At 48.9% G+C, this 24718-nt stretch overlaps 1 protein-coding gene and 1 long non-coding RNA gene across 9 annotated transcripts in view; one reads left to right on the top strand and one right to left on the bottom strand.

The window, feature by feature from the left end:
• Positions 1-130: 130 nt before the first annotated feature.
• Positions 131-17502, bottom strand: LOC138436007 (uncharacterized). Its single transcript, XR_011255314.1, has 3 exons — positions 17315-17502; positions 15595-15686; positions 131-1205 (listed from the first exon to the last, which is right to left on the bottom strand). It is a non-coding gene; the product is annotated as an uncharacterized lncRNA (long non-coding RNA).
• The window catches only part of C1RL (complement C1r subcomponent like), a 15020-nt gene continuing 7736 nt past the window's right edge, over positions 17435-24718 (top strand). For 4 of the 8 annotated variants that reach the window (XM_069581401.1, XM_069581402.1, XM_069581405.1 and 1 more), the window contains exons 1-4: positions 17435-17634; positions 18542-18821; positions 22801-22987; positions 24563-24688. In XM_069581401.1, the coding sequence (XP_069437502.1) occupies positions 17552-17634; positions 18542-18821; positions 22801-22987; positions 24563-24688 (676 nt within the window). In that variant the 5' untranslated portion in view covers positions 17435-17551. Of the gene's footprint in view, positions 17635-18541; positions 18831-22800; positions 22988-24562; positions 24689-24718 lie in introns of all 8 variants that reach the window. The other 4 variants (XM_069581407.1, XM_069581408.1, XM_069581404.1 and 1 more) reach the window with 3 other exon arrangements.

A 24718-nucleotide genomic window follows, 5' to 3' on the forward strand; every position in this document is an offset into this window, starting at 1 on the left:
GGGGAGGCGGAAAGTTTCTAAATAGTGAGGTGGTCTCCATGTCTGCTTTGGGAAGGACAGGCAACAAGAGGGTCAAAAAGGACTGAAAAGGGAAACAGATGAAGGTGTCCACTTAAAAACAGTCACAACCTGAAAGTTCAGAGTTATGTTTTATTTGGTGAGAATTCTTAAGACTTCAGACCCAAAAGACAGCATCTCAAGTGACCCTGAGAGAACTGTTGGGGTGTGGGCGTTGTCAGTCAGATTGTGAAGAAGTTTTGCAACAAGGGGCAGGTAGTCTGAACATCAAAAGATTATTGTTAATTAAGGAAAACCAAATATCTCAAGTTAAGGAATTTAGTGCTTTTCTATGTATGGAGAGCCAATCAGTCCATCCTAAAGGAGATCAGTCCTGAGTGTTCATTGGAAGGACTGATGCTAAAGCTGAAACTCCAATACTTTGGCCACCTCATGCGAAGAGCTGACTCATTGGAAAAGACTCTGATGCTGGGAGGGATGGGGGGCAGGAGGAGAAGGGGACAACAGAGAATGAGATGGCTGGATGGCATCACCGACTCAATGGACGTGAGTCTGAGTGAACTCCGGGAGATGGTGATGGACAGGGAGGCCTGGCGTGCTGCGATTCATGGGGTTGCAAAGAATCGGACACGACTGAGCGACTGAACTGAACTGAACTGACTGATGTATGGGAAGATGCAAGAGCCTGGGCTTACTGAAAGCATTCCTTTCATATGCGCCTCAGCTATCTAGGGGCAGCATCCTGCAATTCGATTTGATTTGATTTTCACATCCTTAGTTCCTCAAGTGATGGACGGTAGGGAGTGGCTGCAGCCTGACAGCTGCTGGATTGCAGGCATTGTTCTTCCTGGGTGCCCTCTGGGCTCAGAAATTCACATTTGGAGGGCCGGACACGATGTTGGCCGTGATATCCTTGTTTAATAATATGGCTGGGCTTCCCAAGTGGCACAGTAGTAAAGAATCCACCTGCCAAAGCAGGAGCTGCAGGAGACCCAGGTTCAATCCCTGGGTCAGGAAGACCCCCTGGAGATAAGAAAGGCAACCACCCCAGTATTATTCCTGGAGAAACCCCATGGACAGAGGAGCCTGGTGGGCTGCAGTCCATGGGATGGCAAAGAGTCGGACACAACTGAGCAGGCTCCATTTCCACTACGACTCCATTTCTCGGAGGGTTCAAGGCCAAGGACCTGAAAGATGAAGGACATGAGGGTGTGAAGGCAATAGTAGGTGTGAAGGCAGCAGGCCTCAAAGACCCTCTGCCTACAGTCCAGCAAGGCTGGGCACAGAAGGTAAGAAAGACAACTGAAGGCAGCATGGCTCCTCCCAAAGGGGCCCAGAATCGCTGCCCTGGAAAACAGCCCAGAAGGGTAGGGCCTGTCCAGAGGCCAGGCCAGCTGCAGCCTCTGGTCACCTCCCTACCTACAGAGGCCTTGGCTCTTTCAGAGTAAAAGTCCCATGGGGCAAGAGCACAGAGAGAGGGCTCAGGTGGGGTGGGGACAGTGCCTGGCTGGGGGAGGGGAGGGGATTGCTGGGAAGTCCCTGGCCGGTGCTCACTGGATGCACACCCCTGCCTCCTCTTCCTGCAATGACTGGGCCCCGGAACATTTGAGATGGTCTCTGGGGCTCCGGCCACAAACTAGGATTGCAGCACTCAACCCCCGCACCAGCCTGGAACAAATTTGGAAAAGACAAGGACAAACTCAGAGCGGACCTGAGCCGTTACTTCCCTGCACAGCCTCTTTGCAGGGCCCTAGCAGAGGGGGGAGGGGAGAGCCTTCCGAGAACTGGGGACCCTACCTGTTCCTTCTGGGTGCAGGGAAGCCATGGGAAAAATGCTCTGGGTGTGTGTATTCACTAGGTCCTGGCCACTGGGAGCTCACAGCGCATGTCCAGGCCTCTATGCACAGGACTGCCCGCTGTGCTCTGCATGTCGGTCCCTGGCTGGGGTCTCTCCAGAGGGCCTGACCCGGGAGCACGTTGGCCTCCCCTGTGACCACTGGAGCCCAGCAGAAGCAGCCTCATCCCCCGGGACTCCTATGATGCGAGCACCCACACCCTCCCCACCGCGGATCGGCAGCCTCCCCTGGACCCCTTCCCTCCAGGAGCCAGAATCCAACAAGAGGCCTCCAGACCCCAAAGGAACACAGAGTCGGACACAACAGAGTCCGACTGAGTATGGACTGAGCTGCCTGCCTGGGGTCCCTCCAAATGGAAGTGGACCCACCCAGACTAGGGCTGCTATTTCCCCTGTGGGCAGCAGGGGGCGCTGCTTGCTGCAGTGGGAGCCAGTTACCCACCAAATTCAATCCCTCCTCCAACACCCTGTTGGATAGACACTCCATCCCTACTGTGGCCAGACAGACAGACAGACACACACACACAGTCCAGTTCTCAGCCCACATGGGCTCACTATGCCAAGCCCCTACCCCTCATTCAAATCAGGCTGAACCACTCACTCTCAGATGGAAGAGTTAGTCACCAGGGGCGCTGATGGGTGAGTGATGAAAAGGCAAGGGTTGGGGTGCGGGCAAAACAGCTATGGACAAGTTGTCCCATCCCAGCCTTTCCAGGATCACAAAGTCGTGGCTCCCAGGATCAGCTTTAATTTTGTTGACCAGAGTCTTAGCCCCTAGGGAGATGATCAGGAATCAAGGATGTTTATCTCCATGTGACACAGAGTGACTGCACCCTTCCAACCCAGCCCCATGCCAGGCCCCTGACCCCTCCGCATCCACCAGGCCTGAACACAAGCAACCTTCCAGGCCTGAACCCCAAATGATTCTCTGTGCTGTGCTTAGTCATTCAGTTGTGTCTGACTCTTTGCAACCCCATGGACTATAGCCTTCCAGGCTCCTCTGTCCGTGGGAATTCTCCCGGCAAGAATACTGGAGTGGGTTGCCTTGCCATCGTCCAAGGGATCTTCCTAACCCAGGGATTGAACCCAGGAAGTGGGTAGCCTATCCCTTCTCCGGGGGATCTTCCTGACCCAGGAATCGAACCAGGGTCTCCTGCATTGCAAGTAGATTCTTTACCAGCTGAGTTACCCTAGGTCAGTCCAGATCCCTCTGCTCAGAAGAAACTGACCAACTTGGACAAGAGGTCAGGAGTGGGCATGTGCCCTGAAGCAGACAATGCCATGTTGCCCAAGAAATCAGACTCTACCTTCTGGTTGGGGCTCCACAGGGGGCAGGAATGACAAAGTCTAAGCTGTGTATCCCTCAAGCTGCCCCCTCACCTTAGCCACCATCCCCATGCAGCTACCCCATGCGCCCAGACTTGCAGGTTGAAAGAGCAGCAGGAAAGTCCTCACCTGCAGAACACAAAGGCATCCCAACCAGGAGCTGATCCTGTAACTCAGCGGGACCCTACTACGTCAGGGGACTCTTAGAGGCCACTGCAGACCCTGGAGTCCCAAAAGAGAGAGCAGAGTCCTAGCCCGATTCCCTCCCCTCAAATGTTATCCTCTGCAGGAAGGAGGCTCCAGCCATCCCTCCATTTGTGCTGGGCCTACCCAGTCCTTCCAGCCTGGCAGATAAGCCACGAATATGTGTATTCCATCTCGGGGGCAGAGGCAGGGGTGGGGGGATGGCTGTGAGGCTCTTCATTGTGGCAGGGGCTTTTCTGTATCTTCAGCATGTTTCCCTGAGGCATGTAGGATCTTAGTTCCATGACCGGGGATCAAAACCACATCTCCTGCATTGGAAGACAGATTCTCAACAGCTGGATCACCAGGGAACTCCCATCTGTGCAGCCTGTCATCCACATTCTAGAGGATTGCTGGAAGCCAGCCCTTCTCTCTTCCATGTTCTGCGCAAGACAAACCTAAAAACACAGCTCTCCAAGGTGCTGTCACTGCCTCACTGTGTGACCTTGGGCAAACTATTTCACTGCTGAGCCTTGGTCTCTTCACAGGACCTGTCCACTCAACCTCCATGCTGGGTAACATCTACCATCCTGCCTTCCACACCCACCTCTCCCCTCGGCCTCCTCTCTCCTCCCAGCGGTTTGCAGACAAACATTGCCCACTGCTGTCTTTGACCCACCTGTGAGGAACCTGTTGTCATTCTTAATGTGTGAGGTCCCAGATGGAGAGAGAACCCCGACAAGGGGAGGGCAGCTAGGTCACAGAGCACTCCCCCAGTCCTCTGCGGAGGGCTCCCCTGCCTCTGCTGCCACTCCCTTCCTTTCTTTGTGAGCAGCATAGATGTGACAAGGGGCACTGTTTCAAATAAGGGTTTGTTAAAGTCTTGGAGAAAACAAAAGGAGCTAGAACAGAGAGTATGACGGAAGTGGATCATCTGAGGTCCAAGTGCAGCCTTGCCCACAAACTCCTTATTGTCAAAGGAAGGGATGGTGCTGGCTGCAGCAGAACCGCCTGCGCATTAGCAACCCAGGCACATACACACTATGTTTAAAGAGTCCTTCACTAAAGGACTTTATTTCAGGCTTGAGAGTCAGCACAAAGCCCCCGAGGGGGTAAGAGCTTTGGAACTGAAACCTCCAGCGTCTGATCGCTTTGGACGATCTGCTGGCGGGGAACCGCAGTCCTAGATTCTCACTATGTTTACCCTCCCAAGGTTGGAAAGGGCGTCCTGTCTGGGGCTCCTCTTTCCTTACCCATCCCTCTCCTTTTCTTGGTGCTTTTTAACCCTTGGCTGTCTTCCCAAATCCCTACCTCTTCTCATGTTTGGTCCCCTGTAGGCCGTACTTTGATCTCTGCAATCCTTGATGGGGTAGATGAAGGAGTGTTTTGGTTGTTAGGGTTGAGGAGGAGAGGGTCAGAGCCTGAAAGGCACTCAGACTTCAGGTTGCTGCTGCTGCTGCTGCTGCTAAGTCGCTTTAGTCGCGTCCAACTCTGTGCGACCCCATAGACAGCAGCCCACCAGGCTCCCCTGTCCCTGGGATTCTCCAGGCAAGAACACTGGAGTGGGTTGCTATTTCCTTCTCCAATGCATGAAAGTGAAAAATGAAGGTGAAGTCGCTGAGTCGTGTCCGACGTCAGGTTACTGCATCTAAAATACAACCATATCTAGCAAAAATGACATCCTGCTAGGTGATCCTCTGTATTTATTGTACTAAAATAAGCTGTCTACTTCTGGACTTCCCTGGTGGTCCAGTGGTTAAGAATCTGCCTGCCAATGCAGGGGACACAGGTTCAATCCCTGGGCGGGGACTATTCCACTTGCCACAGGGCAACTAAGCCCATGCTCCCCAACTACTAACACCCACATGTCGTAGAGCCCGTTCTCTGCAACAAGAGAAGCCACCGCAAGCAGAAGCCCAAACACTGCAAAGAAGGGTAGACCTCTGGCACCATAACTAGAGCCCCCATGCAGCGATGAGACCAGCACAGCCATAATTAATTAATTAATTAATTCTTAAAAAAGAAACACCATAAAAGAAAATAATCTGTCTGCTTGTGTGATAGCCAGCCCCCAATCTGGCCCCCAAGGATCCCTGCTTCTCAGAATTCCCTTCCTGGAGTTGTCTCTTCCCACATTGTATCAGAGTTGGTCTGTGGGCCCAATATAACATGGCAACAGGGATACTCTGTTACTTCCAAGGCCAGATTATAAAAGACAGTTCAGATTTTCTGTAAGACATTGTGCCTATAGCTAACCGTTGTACACTTAAAATTTTGTTAAGCGAGTACATCTAAGGTCAAGAGCTCTTCCATAATTTTTTTTTTTTATTTAATTTAAGCCATTTGGGCCCTGCTTTGCTCTTTCTCAGGCTTCCCTGGTGGCTCAGTGGTAAAGAATTTGCCTGCAATGTAGGAGACTCATGTTCGATCCCTAGGTTAAGACAATCCCCTGGAGGAGGGAATGGCTACCCACCCCAGTATTCTTGCCTGAAGAATCCCATGACAGAGGAGCCTGATGTGCTGCAATCCATGGGGTCACAAAGAGTCAGACACAACTTAGCAACTGAACAACAATGCATGTGACTTTGTTCTGTATTTTCCAAGTCTCCTATGAATGTGCTATCATATTTTCATAATTTAAAAAAATAAAATAAAAATTTTAAAGAATTGGGGGAAGATGATTTAGGGCAATAAAAACCTGTCCATCCACAAGAAGCTATGGTTCCATATCCAGTGTCATAGGCCCTTCCATCCTAGCCCTAAGCTCAGACACCTGAGCACCCAGAACCAGGGCCCACACCTCAGTGTCCAGTCCTCAGAAGTCTAAAAAAAGTGGGGGTAGGTGGCCTGCCTGTCTAAAAAGACAGGCAGGTGGCCTCTGTTCTTCCTCTTAGAGGCCCACCTGCTGGACCACTATCTGAGAACCCACCTCTTCCTGAGGTGATTGTTACAAAAAACATCCAGCGTCTTCAGGTGATACCCCGCCCCTCTGACAGGTGTGTGGCCTTACTTACTCTGTGGTTTCAATAGTGCAGCACAGTCCACCTTAGTAAGTCTCATGTCATTAGAAAGCGTGCCCATCCAGAGGCAGGGAGGGAGTCTCAGCTAGAGTCACATCTGTGCTGGTGGGGAGCTGATTGACAAATTCTGCAGAGGACAGAGTGGCAGGGACCCGAAGACCAGCAGCAATGTGGGTGGAGGTGGGGTGGTATCCACACAGACAAGCCTGGGAAGAGCCGTACCTGCACCTGGACTCCCGGGATACCTTGCCGAGTAGGGAATCTCTGGGATCCTCCCAGCCCTCAGGGGCCAACACAGTGATCCTAGAGCCAGATGCTTCTTTGCTGAAAAGAGGGAGGGTGAGATGGAGAAACATGGGCGGAAGAAGACTCAAAGCAGATGCCAGCGGGTTTAACCAAATCTGATGACGGGAAAGAGGAGGCCATGAGGGAAGGTGTCTTAATGGCTCCGTGTCCCTGTATTCTCTCCAAAGGTCGGAGACTACAGGCAGCCCCCTGGCCAGCCTCACTGCAACTTCTGAACACTCACCAGGCCAGATCCACCACAGTGCCAGAGCCCTGCCACCAAATAAAGACCAGAGTGGATATTAGCCAGGCCACCAGGTGAGGACCTGCCGAGCCATCTCAAGGACACCATCCATCCGCAATACTGCTCTCTCTAACAAAGGGCAAGGTACCCAGCAGTGGAAGGGAAAAAGTGGAAGCTGTGACAGATTTTATTTTCTTGGGCTCCAAAATCACCATGGACCATCACTGCAGCCATGAAATTAAAGATGCTTTCTCCTTGGAAGAAAAGCTATGACAAACCTAGACAGCATATTAAAAAGCTAAGACATCACTTTGCTGACAAAGGTCCATATAGTCAAAGCTATGGTTTTTCCAGTAGTCATGTATGGATATGAGAGTTGGACCATAAAGAAAGCTGAGCACAGAAAAATTGATGCTTTTGTACTGGAATGTTGGAGAAGACTGTTGAGAGTCCCTTGGACTGACTGCAAGGAGATCAAAGCAGTCAATCCTAAAGGAAATCAGTCCTGAATATTCATTGGAAGGACTGATGCTGAAGCTGAAGCTCCAGTTCTTTGGCTACCTGTTGCAAAGAGCCAACTCACTAGAAAAGACGCTGATACTGGGAAAGGTTGAAGGCAGGAGGAGAAGCAGGCAACAGAGGATGAGATGGTTAGATAGCATCACTGATGCAATGGACATGAATTTGAGCAAACTCTGAGAGACAGCAGAGGACAGAGGAACCTGGAGTGCTGCAGTCAATGAGGTTGCAAAGAGTTAGACACAACAACAACACAGCATCAAGGGGTGGGGTCACATGACAAAGGCTGGAACTCACTTCGGAGCACTGAAGGGCACAGGGTTACACTGGAGGTGAGCCTCCCTCCCTCCCTCGCTGGATCAGAGCAGAAAGGATGCTCAGGCACCTTTTCCCTGACCATCTGCCCCCACTGCCAAGCCCAGCTCCTGGACGCCCCTGTCTACCATGGGCCCCCTTCCTCCCTGGACACCTGCCTTGAAAACTCCAACACCTACCTGGCGCCTGCTCTCCCGCTCTGCCCCCCAGCAGGAGCTCACCCACATATATAGATGGTACCTCTGCAGGCCTGTAATGAAGAAGGTGCCCTGATAATGAAAGAGCTTGGTCTCCATCTTGAGGATCAGAGAGAAAAGTCATTGAAAAGTTTTAAACTGGGGAGGAGTGTGATCAGTGGATACTCTAGACAGACAGCTGACAGAATAGGGAAGGTGGACAAGAGGGGCAAGGCTAGTGGCAGACCTGCCTTTCAGATTGTTTCATGAGTGTGTGTGTGTGTGTGTGTGCACGCACGCGCGCGTGCTAAATCACTTCAGTCATGTCCAAGTCCTTGCAACCCTATAGGCTATAGCCCTGGAGAAGGCTATGGCACCCCACTCCAGTACTCTTGCCTGGAAAATCCCATGGACAGAGGAGCCTGGTAGGCTGCAGTCCATGGGGTCGCTAAGAGTCAGACACAACTGAAGGACTTCACTTTCACTTTTCACTTTCATGCATTGGAGAAGGAAATGGCAACCCACTCCAGTATTTTTGCCTGGAGAATCCCAGGGATGATGGGCTGCCATCTATGGGGTCGCACACAGTCGGATACGACTGAAGCGACTTAGCAGCAGCAGCAGCAGACTATAGCCCACCAGGCTCCTCTGTCCATGGGATTCTCCAGGCAAGAAACCTGGAGTAGGTTGTCATGACCTCCTCCAGGGGATCTTTCTGACCCAGGGTTCAAACCCTCATCTCTTTAAGTCTTCTGCATTGGCAGGTTGGTTCTTTACCACTAGCACCACCTGGGAAGCTCTCAGAGTGACTCAATCCCGCCCAAATACCCTGAGGCTATGGAAGTTAGCTTGAAACCAGAGATGACTCGGGGTAGGGGAGCAAGAAGGACAGACCCAACTCCAACAGAGTCACTCTTTTTTAAAATGTTGTTTTTTAATTGAAGGATAATTTCTTTACAATGTTGGTTCCATTTCTGCCAATGGTTTCATTTCTGCTAATCAACATGAATTAGTACATATGTCTTTCTGCTTTATTGACTATGCCAAAGCCTTTGACTGTGTGGATCACAATAAACTGTGGAAAATTCTGAAAGAGATGGGAATACCCATCTCTGAGAATACCACATGACCTGCCTCTTGAGAAATCTCTATGCAGGTCAGGAAGCAACAGTTAGAACTGGACAAGGAACAACAGACTGGTTCCAAACAGGGAAAGGAATACATCAAGGCTGATATTGTCACCTTGCTTATTTAACGTATATGCAGAGTACATCATGAGAAATGCTGGACAGGATGAACACAAGCTGGAATCAAGATTGCCAGGAGAAATATCAATAACCTCAGATATGCAGATGACACCACCCTTATGGCAGAAAGTGAAGAAGAACTAAAGAGCCTCTTGATGAAAGTGAAAGAAGAGAGTGAAAAAGTTGGCTTAAAGCTCAACATTCAGAAAACTAAGATCGTGGCACCTGGTCCCATCACTTCATGGGAAATAGATGGGGAAACAGTGGAAACAGTGTCAGACTTTATTTGCGGGGGGGGGTGCTCTAAAATCACTGCAGATGGTGACTGCACCCATGAAATTAAAAGATGCTTGCTCCTTGGCAAGAAAGCTATGACCAGCCTAGACAGCATATTTAAAAGCAAAGACATTACTTTGTCAACCAAGGTCCATCTAGTCAAGGTTATGGCTTTTTCAGTAGTCTTGTATGGATGTGAAAGTTGGACTATAAAGAAAGCTGAGCACAGAGGAATTGATGCTTTTGAACTGTGGTGTTGGAGAAGACTCTTGAGAGTCCCTTGAACTTCAAGGAAATCCAACCAGTCCATCATAAAGGAGATTAGTCCTAAGTGTTCATTGGAAGGACTGATGGTGAAGCTGAAACTCCATTACTTTGGCCACCTGATGCAAAGAGCTGACTCATTTGAAAAGACTCTGATGTTGGGAAAGATTGAGGGCAGGAGGAGAAGGGGATGATAGAGGATAGATGGTTGGATGGCACCACCAACTCAATAGACATGAGTTTGGGTAAACTCCAGGAGTTGGTGATGGACAGGGAGCCCTCTTGTGCTACAGTCCATGGGGTTGCAAAGAGTTGGACACAGCTGAGCAACTGAACTGAACTGTACATATGTCCCCTCCCTTTGGGACCTACCTCTCACCTTCCACCTCCCACCCTATCCCATCCCTCTGGATTATTACAGAGCTTGGTTTAAGTTCCCTGAGTCATACAGCAAATTCCCATTGGCTATCTATGTTATACACAGTAGAGTATATGCTTCCGCACTGCTCTCTCCATTCATCTCATCCTCTCCTTCTTCCTCCCAACTCTTGTCCATAAGTTGGTTCGCCACCTCCAGCAGAGTCACTCTTACCTCTAAATCCCTGGTCTGCCCACATCTATACTGACCATTAAGGACAGAAGCCCAGGATCCCTGACTCAGGCCTCCTTAGCCCCATCTGCTCTCCACCTCACTCCTGTACCTCTCCTCACCAGACTCTGGGCAGGGAACCTGTCCTGACCCAGGGCGAGCTGTCTAAAGACAGGAAACTGCCCCACCCTTTCAGCCCAGGGTCTTCTGAGGTTGTCTGGAGTCCAAGAGACAGCAAACTCCTCTTTAAATTCTGAGGTCTAATGAAGGCTGCAGAAAAACCTTCCTGATCTGGAAAACCCAGCACCCCGCCTCCACCCGCCACCCTGCCATCCCTGCCCCCATGGGCGCTTCCCCACACAGGACAGCAGGTGGCAGCACCAATGGGAACTGCCAAAATAAAACCAAAGGACTTCCCTGGTGGTCTAGTGGTTAGGAATCCACCTGCCAATGCAGCAGACACAGGTTCAATCCCTGATCCAGGAAGATCCCACACGCCTCGGAGCAATTAGGCCCCTGCGCCACAACTACTAGAGCCCGTGCTCGGCAACAAGAGAAGCTACTGCAAGGAGAAGCCCGGGCACTGTTACAAAGAACCAGCACAGCCAAAAAGGAGTAAATTTATTTATTTACTAAAAAAAAATAAAAGCAAAAATAAAAATCCAAACTGAAAATGAGTCTCTGTACTTAGTGCCCTGGTCGCCATGTTCTCCCTCGCTCTGTCTCCATCCCCCACCACAGCTTCAAAGACTGCCCCCCTCCCTACCTCAGCCCCCTGCCTTCTTCAGTTAATGAGAAACACAACTCAGTAGACCCAGAAGTTGGCTCAGAAGGTGTAAGTGAGAACTGGAGATAAGGGCAGAGTAAAGACAGCAGGATACGGATTTGCCTTAAGATATAAACTCCCAGGAGCTTCCCCGGTGGTCTCAGCAATAAAGAATCTGCCTGCAATGTGGGAAACCCAGGTTCTACCCCTGGGTCTGGAAGAACTCCTGGAGGAGGGCATGGCAATCCCCTCCAGGGTTCTTGCCTGGAGAAACCTAGAAGAGCCTGACAGACTACAGTCCAGGGGGTCGCATAGAGTAGGACACGACTGAAGCAGCTGAGCACACCGCATAAGCTCCCAGGACTGAAAGGATCTGTGTGGCCTGAGCTGGTAGCCAAGGACCAAAAGTTCTTCTCCATTAATCCTATGGATTCAAGATGCCCCCAGAGCCAAGGTCTATCATTGTCTTCATCTGGCTTAGAAAGGGCTGGCTGGTCACAATGATCATTTTTGCTGTCTAGTCATTCAGTCGTGTTGGAATCTTTGCAACCCCATGGACTACCACACTGCAGGCTTCCCTGTCCATCACCAACTCCCGCAGCTTGCTCAAACTCATGTCCATTGAGTCAGTGATGCCATCCAGCCATCTCATCTTCTGTCACTCCCTTCTTCTCCTGCCCTCAGTCTTTCCCAGCATCAGGGTCTTTTCCAGTGAGTCAGCTCTTCGCATCAGGTGGCCAAAGTATTGGAGCTTCAGCTTCAGCATCAGTCCTTCCATAATTACCAAGCCCTTTTGTGATTATCAAAGTCATTTAGTAACATTACAAGAATTTCACTAAACAGAGTAACATTTTTTAGACCATCCGTAGCCCTATTCTCTAATACACTGTTCCTGTATATTAGAGGGTATTCATTTTAGACTGCTTCTGTGTTTTCTATTTTTGTGGACATAGTGTCCTTAGAGTTTCATTGTTTATTTTCTTTATTCAGTTCTCCTGCTGAGGGTGGGGGCCTCCACAGAGCAAATGTACTTCTACTCTTTAGGGGCTCACATTTGACTAAGGGAAGGGAGACAGAATAGATGATTGAAAGACAAGAAGTTACCAGTCTGCCTGGGACTAAATCTGTTTTAGGATTGAAAGCCCCGTGTCCCAGACAAACCAGGATGATTTCTAATAGGTCACCCTACTAGAAGCAAGTCCTCCCAAATTAAATGGAGTTAGAGTTCAGAATTTCATTTCAATCCATAGATTGGCCTCAGCTCTACCTCTTTGCCTTCTTTTTTTTTCTTTTTTCTTATTTTTAAATTTTCTTTTAGTGGTTGCTCTAGGCAACTTTTCTCAAGCTCTGTACCCTTGAAAAGTACTGAGATCATTTCGTCTTTCTTCTGCATTATTCATTCTGCTATTCAGGGCCTTTAACTCAGCTTCTAGAAGAGCCTGGCAGACTACAGTCCATGGGGTCGCAAAGAGTAGGACACGACTGAAGCAGCTGAGCACACCGCATAAGCTCCCAGGACTGAAAGGATCTATGTGGCCTGAGCTGGTAGCCAAGGACCAAAAGTTGGTCCTTGGCAAATGTATTTTCTAATTTTTCTTTACTCCTCCTTATAGTTTCTAGTTTCTTTTTGCAGCATTAGCATTCCTTGTCATTAGCCTTTCTTAATTTCTTCAAAGATTGGCACAACACTATAAATCAACTATGCGCCAGCTTGCTTCAGTTGTGTCCAACTCTTTGCAACCCCATGGACTGTAGCCCGCCAGGCTCCTCTGTCCATGGAATTCTCTGGGCAAGAATACTGAAGTGAGTTGCCATGCCCTCCTCCAAGGGACCCTCCCAACCCAGGGATCAAACCCAGGTCTCCCAAGTTGCAGGCTGATTCTTTACCCTCTGAGCCATCAGGGTACCGCCTCTCCTGATCTGTCCTCCAGTAGCTCATTCACCTTGATTCCTGCCCATAACCCTACAAACCCTAGGAGCATCTCTCTTACAGCAGCTCTGCTCACAACAAAGTCTTGAAGTTTTCTTTTATCTGAAAATGCTTTCATTTCATCTTCAATCTTGAAGAACATTTTCACTGGCAAAGTAACTCGGAGCTGAGGACTTTTTTTCTTTTGGTGTTCTAAAGATGCTGCAACACTGCTTGCTTCTATATGGTTTTTGATGAGAAAGCAGTGACATTGAGAATGTTGTTCTCTGTTTTCAGCATGTCCTTTATCTCTATCCAGCCTCTTTCAAGATTCCCTTCTTATCTTTGGTTTTTAGCAGTTTGACTCTGATGTGCCTCTTTGTTTATTTTCAATTCTGCTTGGAGTTTATGAAGTTTCTTGAACCTGAAGATATACGCCTTTCACAAAAGCTGGAAAGTTCCAACCATTATTTCTTTGAATATTTTTGCTGCCTCACTCTCTCTCTCTCTCCTCTCCTTCTGGGACTCCAAGAATACATATCTTAGAGAGTTTTTTTTAATATCATGCTCCTGAGTTTCTGCTCATTTTAAAAGTTTTTTTCCCTCTCTGTCCTTCAGATCGATTAATTTCTATTTATCTATCTTCAAGGTTACTGACTCTTCTACCATCTCCATCCTTCTATTAAGCCAGTGATTTTTTAAAAATTTCATATCCTGCCTCTCTGTGGCTCTATATTTTAAGTTTCTGTTTCTCTGCTTGTGTTCCTGTCTTTTTTCTTTCAAAGGAGCATAGCTTGCTACCTGATGGACTGTAGCTTTGCATCTCTGTGTGCTGAAGTCCTTGGGCTCTGACTCCACCATCTGGGTCATCTCAGGGTTTGGTCTGTTGTCTTTCTCTAGAGTGTGGTTTGTGTTTTCCTGTTTCTTCTTATTTGGAGTAATTGTGGATTATACCCTGGACATTATAAAGTCTGTGGGTTCAGTGATGTTTCTCCGAAAATTATTGATTTTTTTTTTCAATTAGGCGGTTAACTTGGTTCACTCAACCTGTAGACTGTCTTGAGATGAGCAGTAGCCCAAATTTAAGTCATCTTCTTTTAGTCCTAGCTGGTTTACCTGGAGCCTGCCCCCAAGCAGCCATTGTTGAGGGGAATGATGAAGAAATATCTGAGACACTCAAGTAGCTTACAGCCGGATTATGAGCCAGGAATCACACAGTGAGAGAATGATACACTTGAGCTTGGAGCTCAGGAAGGTGGGTCAGGCTCAATGCTATGGCCCCCACCTCTTATCCTCACACGGCCTGTGCCCACATGCAGGTCGAGGTGAGCAAAAGCACCTGGTGGTGCAGAAATTAAGAAAGGCATGCTTGCTCTCCCTAAGACCTGCTCCCTTTCCCAAGGCTCCCCTACCTCCCCACTCCCAGCCCTGAGGACCCTCCATGCCTAAATCTCTGCCATAATCGATGGGGCAGCTACTTCTGCTTCTTCTGCCCAGCTTACAAACTGCAGAGCAACAGCTGCTTCTATCTCCCTGCCAGCTGGAGAGGAGGCCCCAAAGAGGGGAGGTTATCCTGAAAGCAGGATTGGGGAACTGCTGACCCCCAACAGCCCACATGGGCCTGCCTCACTAGCCCCCCTAGTTCCACAAGGGCCTGCAGTCACCAGCTGAGGCTCCTTCTCAGTCCCCAGTCCCTGGTGGCTTTCTCCCCTGACCCCAACACACACTACCGCTGCACCATCCAGGTGGGCCCTGATCAGGTTCTCCTGTGCAAAGGGTCAGATTCACCAAAATGGGGACTATGTCCAGGCCCTGGGCCTCTCCAGACTCCAGCTGCAGGAGGGGTCACTCCCCTTCACCCTCTTGGTCCCCTGCCCTCTTTCCCACCCAGTCTCCACCCAGCATTTTACCCCCTGTCCATTTAGAGTGACCAGTTGTCCTGGTTCATCCAGAATTTCCCCAGTTTTAAAACTGAGAGCCCTACATCCCAAGAAGGCTTTTAGTCCCATGCAAATTGGCGTCCTGCCTGCTGTGGGGTTTTCTTTCAAGGGCCTCCCCCTCCTCTCCTCCAGAATGTCTCCAGGAACGATGGGCTAACCAAGATACTCCACTAAATCCTGCTCTTAGGAAGGGAGCACAAGCTTAGGAGCAGAGTACAACCCAGCCCACACAGACTGTCCAAGGGAACAGGGACTGATGCCCCAAAGGAAAACTAGAGGCGGATCCCCAGCCCCCATGGGAGCCTCAGCTGGTTTCTTCCCACCAGGTGGGTCATGGACAGTACTGTTGTTCACACCTGTGGATGTCTCTGGCTTCCCAGGTGCTTCTTGTGACCCTAAGAGTTATATATCAGTAAAAGGGCAGGTTTCAGGACTTCCCTGGTGCTCCAGCGGTTAAGACTCTGAGCTTCCAACCCAGGAAGGCCGGGATTCGATCCTTGGTTGGGGAACTAAAATCTTGCATGCTACAGGGTGAAAAAATAGAATAAAAATAAACCATCTCCAATATTTACCCCTGAGTCAGACAGCAGTAGTATCTACTCTAGAGACTTTTTTAAGGTCATGCTGACAATCACTATATTTCCAGGAACTTTCCACTGTACCTGTTCCTTGAGCCTTCCCCAGACACAGTCCCACGGCCTCGCTTGTGCCAAGTCCTCACACTCTGCTTGGAGGGAAAGGACCGTTCTCCCACCTGAAGATGGAAAACACAATGTGTCCGATATCCATTTAACTTTCTCTTTTCCTTTGAACATGTTAAGCTGCCTTTTTTCCTTCTCTAAATACTCTATAATGAAATGCTGGTACTTGGTTTTAGAAAGCAAGCCCACAAATGCTCATGAAATAAATCTCAGGAAGATGAGAGTATAATCCTTCTTATCCTGGAGTTGCAGAAAATCAGACATGATTCTTCTTCACAGAGTTGATCCTGATAAAGGGGTGAATCGAGAACATTCAGTGAAGATAGGTAATCCTGTTCTCTGTTATACTTCTGTCATCTTTGGGAGTGTAACTTGTATGGAGGAATCTTTTTAAGATATTCAGACTTCAGAGATGGTTGCTATAGGAGCAGTACAATGGCATCTATAAACTTTAAAAGGCGGCAACTCAGGAATTCTCTAGAAATCCAATGGTTAGGATGCCAAGCTTCCACTGCCTGGGGTACAGGTTCAAGCCTTGGTTGGGGGACTAAGACCCTGTCTGCTGTGTAGCACAGCCCCAAAACAAACAAACAAAAGGCTGCAACTCTGGTCAGCCATTAATAACTTATTCTTCTGAAAACGATATTTAAATTAACTTCTTCAGGAATTTCCCTGGCGGTTCAGAGGTTAAGACTTCACCTTCCAATGCAGGGGGTGCACGTTCAACCCGTGATCCAGAAGCTAAGGTCCCACATACTTTGCAGCCAAAAAACCAAAACGTAAAACAGAAAAGTGAAAGTGGACGTCGCTCAGTTGTGTCCAATTCTTTGTGACCCCATGGATTATACAGTCCGTGGAATTCTCTAGGCCAGAATCCCAGAGTGGGCAGCCTTCCCCTTCTCCTGGGGATCTTCACAACTCAGGGATCAAACCCAGGTCTCCCACACTGCAGGAAGATTCTTTACTAGTTGAGTCATAAACAGAAGCAATATTGTAACAAATTCAATAAAGACTTTATAAATGGTCCATAAAATAATAGTAAATTAACTAATTAACCTCTTCCCTTTCCAGAAAGCATAAGTACTTGTGAGACTGTGGTTTATTTGTTAGACCAGACAGATACCTTTGGGACTCTCTTCTCCTTTCTAGCATAAAGGTAAAATTCTCTGCTTGACTTTTTTTTTTTTCCCCAAAAGTTTTTAAGAGCTTTGGAGCCTGCAAGTACTTGAATTAACAGGAGGAATCCCTGTGCTCTGACCTACCAGGAGAGAGAGGAATCAGCTTTATGGCACGCACTGGGCGTTCAGACAGGGCAGCCCTTTGTCCACAGACCCGCCCCACCCCCAACACCTGCCTACAGAAACTTTGGCCTGAAGCTGACCCTGCCCTGCGTCAGCCTGAGCCTGCTGGACAAGCAGCATCAGGGGCCTGTGGGCAGGATTCAAGGACTGCCTCAGTGCGGGCCCCGAGCCATGTTTGGGGAGGCGGGAGGTAGGGTGGTCACAAAGTTCCATGTGTACAAGAGGCAGGCTGGTTACAGAATGAGCAGGAGGTCAGGGAGGGAGAAGTTTTGCTGATTAAAGGCGAAAGGCTAACTCAGAAGGAGCCATCCTACCGAGTGTGAGACACGGAGATGGTAAAAATTAAACAGTGCGGAAAAGACAACAGTGAGTGCACTCACCCACCCCTGATGGCCTCTCCTGGCCAGGGCGGTTGTGGAGCTTTTTCCTCTGCTTTAGGGTAGGTGAGCTCTTCTTGAATCAGACAGAAGGTGGCGCTCAACCCAGAGAATTAGAGAAAAGGGAACTGAGGCGAATTACTCAACTCATTTCCAGTAACTTCTCCCTCCTCCCCAACAGGGCCTTCTCCAGCCCCACTTCCTGTTCCCAGACTCGGGCCAAGTCCTCTCAGGGCTAACATGTCGGGTTCCAGATGCCTGGTCTCAGAACTGCGGGAACTGTCTCTGGGGAAGCCTCACTCCACCCGCTGCCCAGGCAACATGTGAGTGTGCCTGGAGGGGCTGGAGAGGCTGGGGAGGCTGAGGAGGCTGGAGAGGCTGAGGAGGCAGGAGAGGCTGAGGAAGCGGGAGAGGCTGGAGAGGCTGAGGAGGCTGAGGAGGCTGGAGAGGCTGAGGACGCTGGAGAAGCTGAGGAGGCTGGAGAGGCTGGTGAGGCTGGAGAGGCTGAGGAGGCTGGAGAGGCTGAGGAGGCTGGAGAGGCTGGAGAGGCTGAGGAGGCTGGAGAGGTTGAGGAGGCTGGAGAGGCTGGAGAGGCTGAGGAGGCTGGAGAGGCTGGGGAGGGAGAGGCGGGAGAGGCTGAGGAGGCTGGAGAGGCTGAGGAGGGAGAGGCTGGAGAAGGCTGAGGAGGCTGGAGAGGCTGAGGAGGCTGGAGAGGCTGGAGAGGCTGAGGAGGGAGAGGCTGGAGAGGCAGAGGAGGCTGGAGAGTCTGAGGAGGCTGGAGAGGCTGGAGAGGCTGAGGAGTTTGGAGGCCGAAGAGGCTGAGAGAAGTTTGGAGACATGGGAAAGGCACCCCGGGACATGTGCACGCTCACACACACACACACATACACACACACACACACACACACACACATATAGCCTCCAGCAACCTTCCCTGGGGTGTGCTGGCTCAAGCTCCAGCCAGGACACTATCATATTTAAATGTCTCTCACTTGTAACCTCCAGGCTCATCAGACACCAGGGTGGGCTGGGGTTGACTGAAGCAGACAGAAAGCAGCCCCTGCTTGGATGAGCCTCTCCAGGGAGGTGGGCAGTGGTGGAAAACCCACAGTCCAAGCACAGGCTGACCAGGAGGATGAAGGAATTGGGAGAGGAGGAGCCATAAGAGTGTGGACAGAGGTGCCCAGGCCTCTCAATCTTAGCAACGCCTGCCCCCTCATGTCTCCTCAGGCCACAGGCCACAGGCACGCAGCCCCCTCTGCCCTGGCCCACTCCCAGGTGGTGGTTCCTCCTCTGGGGAGTCCTCCAGGCTTTCCCCACGCAGGGCTCCGTGGTGCTCCTGGCCCAGTGGCTGCCCCAGAACCTGACGTCCCCTGGGTACCCGGAGCCATACGTCAAAGGCCAGGAGAGCTCCACGGACATCGAGGCTCCAGAGAGCTATGCTGTGAGGCTCCTGTTCCAGGACTTTGACCTGGAGCCGTCACCGGACTGTGAGCAGGACTCCGTCACAGTGAGCTGGGTGGGGTTCTGGAGGGACTCCACGTGGGGAGGGCCCCTGCTGGAGGCCCAGGGCCGCGGGAGGGGCCCAGGGCCTGAAACTCGAGGCTTTCCCAGGAGGCCGGGTCTCCCAGCTGAGGCACCATGCTTACCTGTGCACCCAGCCATCTGGGCCCCACCAATGAGAGAGAAGGCCACAGGTCAGGGAGCCTCACCAAGGGACACACACACACTGCAAATCCCTAGAGTCGAAAGCAAGAACTAACACGTCAGTCATTAAAACTGCATCATCAAGCAAGTTGTGTGCCTGCACTGTTGGGCTCAGGAGCTGGATGTTCAGTTCAGTTAAATTGCTCAGTCGCATCGGACTCTGCGACCCCATGGACTGCAGCATGCCAGGCCTCCCTGACCATCACCAACTCCCTCAGCTTGCTCAAGCTCATGTCCATTGAGTCAGTGATCCCATCCAACCATCTCATCCTCTATTGTCCCCTTCTCCTCCTGCCTTCAATCTTTCCCAGCATCAGCATCTTATCCAATGAGTCAGTTCTTCACATCAGGGGGCCAGTGTTGGAGCTTCATCATCAGTCCTTCCAATGAATATTCAGTTTGATTTCATTTAGGATTGACTGGTTTGATCTCCTTTCAGTCCAAGGGACTCTCAAGAGTCTTCTCCAACATCACAGTTCAAAAGCATCAATTCTTCGGTGCTCAGCCTTTCTTTACTGTCCAACTCTCACATCCATACATGACTACTGGAAAAAATCATAGCTTTGACTAGACAGATCTTTGTTGGCAAGATAATGTCTCAGCTTTTTAATATGCTGTCTAGGTTGGTCATAGCTTTTCTTCCAAGGAGCAAGCGCCTCTTAATTTCACGGCTGCAGTCACCATCTGCAGCCCAAGAAAATAAAATCTGTCACTGTTTCCATTGTTTCCCCATCTATTTGCCATGAAATGGTGGGACCAGATGCCATGATCTTAGTTTTTTGAATGTTGAGTTTTAAGACAGATTTTTCACTCTCCTCTTTCACCTTCATCAAGAGGTTCTTTGTTCCTCTTCACTTCTGCCATAAGGGTGGTGTCATCTGCATATCTGAGGTTATTGATATTTCTCCTGGCAATCTTGATTCCAGCTTGTGCTTCATCCAGCCCGGCATTTCACATGATGTACTCTGAGAAGTTAAATAAGCAGGGTGGCAATATACAGCCTTGACTTACTCCTTTCCCAGTTTGGAACCAGTCCGTTGTTCTATGTCCAGTTCTAATTGTTCCTTCTGGACCTCCGTACAGGTTTCTCAGGAGGCAGGTAAGGTGGTCTGGTATTCCCATTGGTTTAAGAATGTTCCACAGTTTGTTGTGATCACAGAGTCAAAGACTTTGGTGTAGTCAATAAAGCAGAAGTAGATGGTTTTCTGGAATTCTCTTACTTTTTCTATGATCCAACAGATGTTGGCAATTTGATCTCTGGTTCCTCTGCCTTTTCTAACTCTACCTTGAACATCTAGAGGTTCTCAGTTCACATACTGTTGATGCCTCAGTTCAGTTTAGTCACTCAGTTGTGTCCAACTCTTTATGACCCCATGAATCGCAGCACACCAGGCCTCCCTGTCCATCACCAACTCCCGGAGTTCACTCAAACTCATGTCCATCAAGTCGGTGATGCCATCCAGCCATCTCATCCTCTGTCATCCCCTTCTCCTCCTGCCCTCAATCCCTCCCAGCATCAGGTTCTTTTCCAGTGAGTCAACTCTTTCCATCAGGTGGCCAAAGTACTGGAGTTTCAGCTTTAGCATCAGTCCTTCCAATGAACACCCAGGACTGATCTCCTTTATGATGGACTGGTTGGATCTCCTTGCAGTCCAAGGGACTCTCAAGTGTCTTCTCCAACACCACAGTTCAAAAGCATCAATTCTTCAGCGCTCAGTTTTCTTCACAGTCCACCTCTCACATCCATACATGAGTACTGGAAAAACCATAGCCTTGACTAGACGGACCTTTGTTGGCAAGGTAATATCTCTGCTTTTGAATATGCTATCTAGGTTGGTCATAACTTTTCTTCCAAGAAGTAAGCGTCTTTTAATTTCACAGCTGCAATCACTATCGGCAGTTTTTGGAGCCCCCAAAAATAAAGTCTGCCACTGTTTCCACATCTGTTTGCCATGAAGTGATGGGACCAGATACCATGATCTTCATTTTCTGAATGTTGAGCTTTAATCCAACTTTTTCACTCTCCTCTTTTTCATCAAGAGGCTTTTTAGTTCCTCTTCACTTTCTGCCATAAGGGTGGTGTCATCTGCATATCTGAGGTTATTGATATTTCTCCCGGCAATCTTGATTCCAGCTTGTGTTTCTTCCAGTCCAGCGTTTCTCATGATGTACTCTGCATATAAGTTAAATAAGCAGGGTGACAATATACAGCCTTGATGTACTCCTTTCCCGATTTGGAACCAATCTGTTGTTCCATGTCCAGTTCTAACTGTTGCTTCTTGACTCGCATATAAGTTTCCCAAGAGGCAGATCAGGTGGTCTGGTATTCCCATCTCTTTCAGAATTTTCCACAGTTTATTGTGATCCACACAGTCAAAGGCTTTGGCATAGTCAATAAAGCAGAAGTAGATGTTTCTTTGGAACTCTCTTGCTTTTTCCATGATCCAGCGGATGTTGGCAATTTGATCTCTGGTTCCTCTGCCTTTTCTAAAACCAGCTTGAACATCAGGAAGTTCACCGTTCACGTACTGCTAAAGCCTGGCTTGTAGAATTTTGATCATTACTTTACTAGCGCGTGAGATGAGTGCAATTGTGCAGTAGTTTGAGCATTCTTTGGCATTGCCTTTCTTTGGGATTGGAATGAAAACTGACCTTTTCCAGTCCTGTGGCCACTGCTGAGTTTTCCAAATTTGCTAGCATATTGAGCACAGCACAGGATTTGAAATAGCTCAACTGGAATTCCATCACTTCCACTAGCTTTGTTCGTAGTGATGCTTTCTAAGGCCCACTTGACTTCACATTCCAGGATGTCTTGGTCTAGGTGAGCAGTCACACCATCATGGTTATCTAGGTCATGAAGATCTTTTTTGTATATTTCTTCTTTGCATTCTTTCCACCTCTTCTTAATATCTTCTGCTTCTGTTAGGTCCATACCATTTCTGTCCTTTATCGAGTCCATCTTTGCATGAACTGTTCCCTTGGTAAGGTGTCGTCACTCAGTCATGTCTGACTCTTTGTGACCCCATGGACTGTAGCCTACCAGGCTCCTCCGTCCATGGGATTTTCCAGGCAAGAGTACTGGAGTGGGGTGCCATTTCCTTCTCCAGGGGATCTTCCCGACCCAGGGATCGAACCCAGGTCTCCTGCATTGCAAGCAGATGCTTTACCCTCTAAGCCACCAGGGAAGCCCCCTTGGTATCTCTAATTTTCTTGAAGAAATCTCTAGTCTTTCCCATTCTATTATTTTCCTCTATTTCTTTGCATTCTTCACTTAGGAAGGCTGTCTTATCTCTCCTTGCTGTTCTTTGAAACTCTGCACTCAGATGGGTATATCTTTCCTTTTCTCCTTTGCCTTTCACTTCTCTTCTTTTCTCAGCTATTTGTAAGGCCTCCTCAGACAACCATTTTGCCTTTTTGCATTTCTTTTTCTTGGGAATGATTTTGATCACAGCCTCTGGTACAATGTTATGAACTTCCATCCATAGCATTGTACAATCCAGTTATTGAGTTTCCATTTCAATTCTTGAAATAAGGTGGGCTGTATGATGTAACTATGGCAGGCTAAAGAAATCAGCTAGGTATCTGGTCATGGATTGAAGAAACTTGGGAATCAGAAATGGAACAGGAACTGAGTTAAGGAAGTTTCCAGGAGGTGACACAGCTTCCAAACCCCAACAGTGTGCAGAACCTTCAAGGCGGGGCTGGGGTCCACACTCTGACATGACCCTATGACCACGGGTGGTCAGGTTCTCCTCACACCTGCCTACCCCGTCCCCTTGCAGATCACAGCCAATGGGATGGATCTCGGCAAGTTCTGCGGGCAGCAGGGCTCCCTGCTGGGCAGGCCGCCTGGTCAGAGGGAGTTTGTGTCCTCGGGGAACAGTTTGCGCCTGACCTTCAGTGCACGGGCCTCTGAAGACAAGACCCCAGGCCTCCACAAGGGCTTCCTGGCCCTCTACCAAGCCGTGGGTGAGGGTGCCCCCGGGGTGCGGGGAGGGAAGTCCCTGCCCACAGCCCTGGCCCCGGTATCTTTTTTTTCTTTTTTGGCTGTGCTGGGTCTTCACTGATGCATGCCAGCTTTCTCTAGCTGCAGTGAGGGGGGCTACTCTCTAGTTGCGGTGCTCGGACCTCTTGCTGCAGTGGCTTCTCTTATTGAGGAACATGGGCTCAAGAGTTGTGGTGCACGGACTTAGTTACTCCGTGGTATGTGGGATCTTCCTCGACCAGGGATCAAACTCATGTTGCCTGCATTGTAAGGCAGATTCTTAACCACTGGAACACTAGGGAAGCCCTCCCTGGTATCTTGAAGTGACCAGTGGAAGCTGAGACTGGGGGTTTGGGACACTGGGGCTTAGCCCCTTGCTGCCCAGCCTGCCCTCTGTTGAGTAGCCTGGTGCCTGGGGCACCAGCTCAGCTCCATTGTTTCCGTGCAGATTGACAGGCCCAGTGCTGGCAGATCATCTCATATTTTAACAGAAGCTGAATATTCAGATTTTTAAGTGAAATTCTAGATTTACAAATGGTAACCCCAGGCTTTTTGAAAGATAAGACATGCTCGTGAGTAAAATGTTCAATAAAAGTAATCTTCCTCTGATCTCTGGCCCTTGGTCCCTGGCTCCCTTGCCCAAAAATAACCCTGTTCTGTTTCCTGGGTATTCTTCCAAAGGAATTCTAGGCTGCTCGAATACAAATACTGTGGTGTGTGTGTGTGTGTGTTGCATACTAGTCACGATGTTTTAAATTTGCCCTTTTTCATTCAATTAAATATATATATATATATATATATATATATATATATATATATATATATATATGCCATACCTTGTAGCTTATGGGATCTTAGCTCCCTGACCAGAGATCAAACTCAGGCCATGGCAGTGAAAGTGCTGAGTCCGAGCCACTGCACCGCCAGGGTTTAGGCAATTAGCATTGCCTGACTGTTTTTAAAGACCATACAATATTCCTTTATTGATACATCATAGTATATTTAATCAGTCTTTCACTGATAGATCCTACAAACAGTACTGCTCTAAATACCTTCGTATATACATCATTGAACACATGCATGAGGATAAATTCCTAGAAATAAAAAATTGAAAAATGTGTGCAATTTTAATTTTTATATTGCTAAATTTCCCTACAAAAGTTTTACTAATTTACACTCCCACTAACCACATATGAAAAATGTCTGTTTCCCCTTCCTTAATTTCACAGTTATTTTCAAACTTTTTTAGCATTAACAATCTGATTGGTGAAAAACAATTCAAATAATTCAAATGTTTAAAAAAAGAAAAGACTGTGCTGGGAATTCCCTGTGATCCAGTGGTTAGGACTTGATGCCTTCACCGTCCAGGACCTGGGTTTAATCCCTGGTCGGGGAACTAAGATCCTCCAAGCTGTGATGCAATGCCAAATAAATTAAAAAATAAAAATTTCCAAAAGACTGTGCAGGTCAAACTGAATATAGCCACAGATCAGCTTCAATCCCTGGGTTGCCAGTTTGCAATTCTGTTCTCCGTACTAATGACCACTGTTTTCCTATAGCTGTGAATTATACTCAGCCCATCAACCAAGCCACTGGGGGCCCCAAGGCCATCCACAAACCTGGAGACAACCCCGCTGAGATCCAGAGCTGTTGCCAGGAGCCCTATTACAAGGCCAAGACCTCAGGTGAGTCCCCAGCTGCTGAGGATTCAGCTC

Source organism: Ovis canadensis, chromosome 3 (assembly GCF_042477335.2).
Source record: "Ovis canadensis isolate MfBH-ARS-UI-01 breed Bighorn chromosome 3, ARS-UI_OviCan_v2, whole genome shotgun sequence".
NCBI classification, from domain to species: domain Eukaryota; kingdom Metazoa; phylum Chordata; class Mammalia; order Artiodactyla; family Bovidae; genus Ovis; species Ovis canadensis.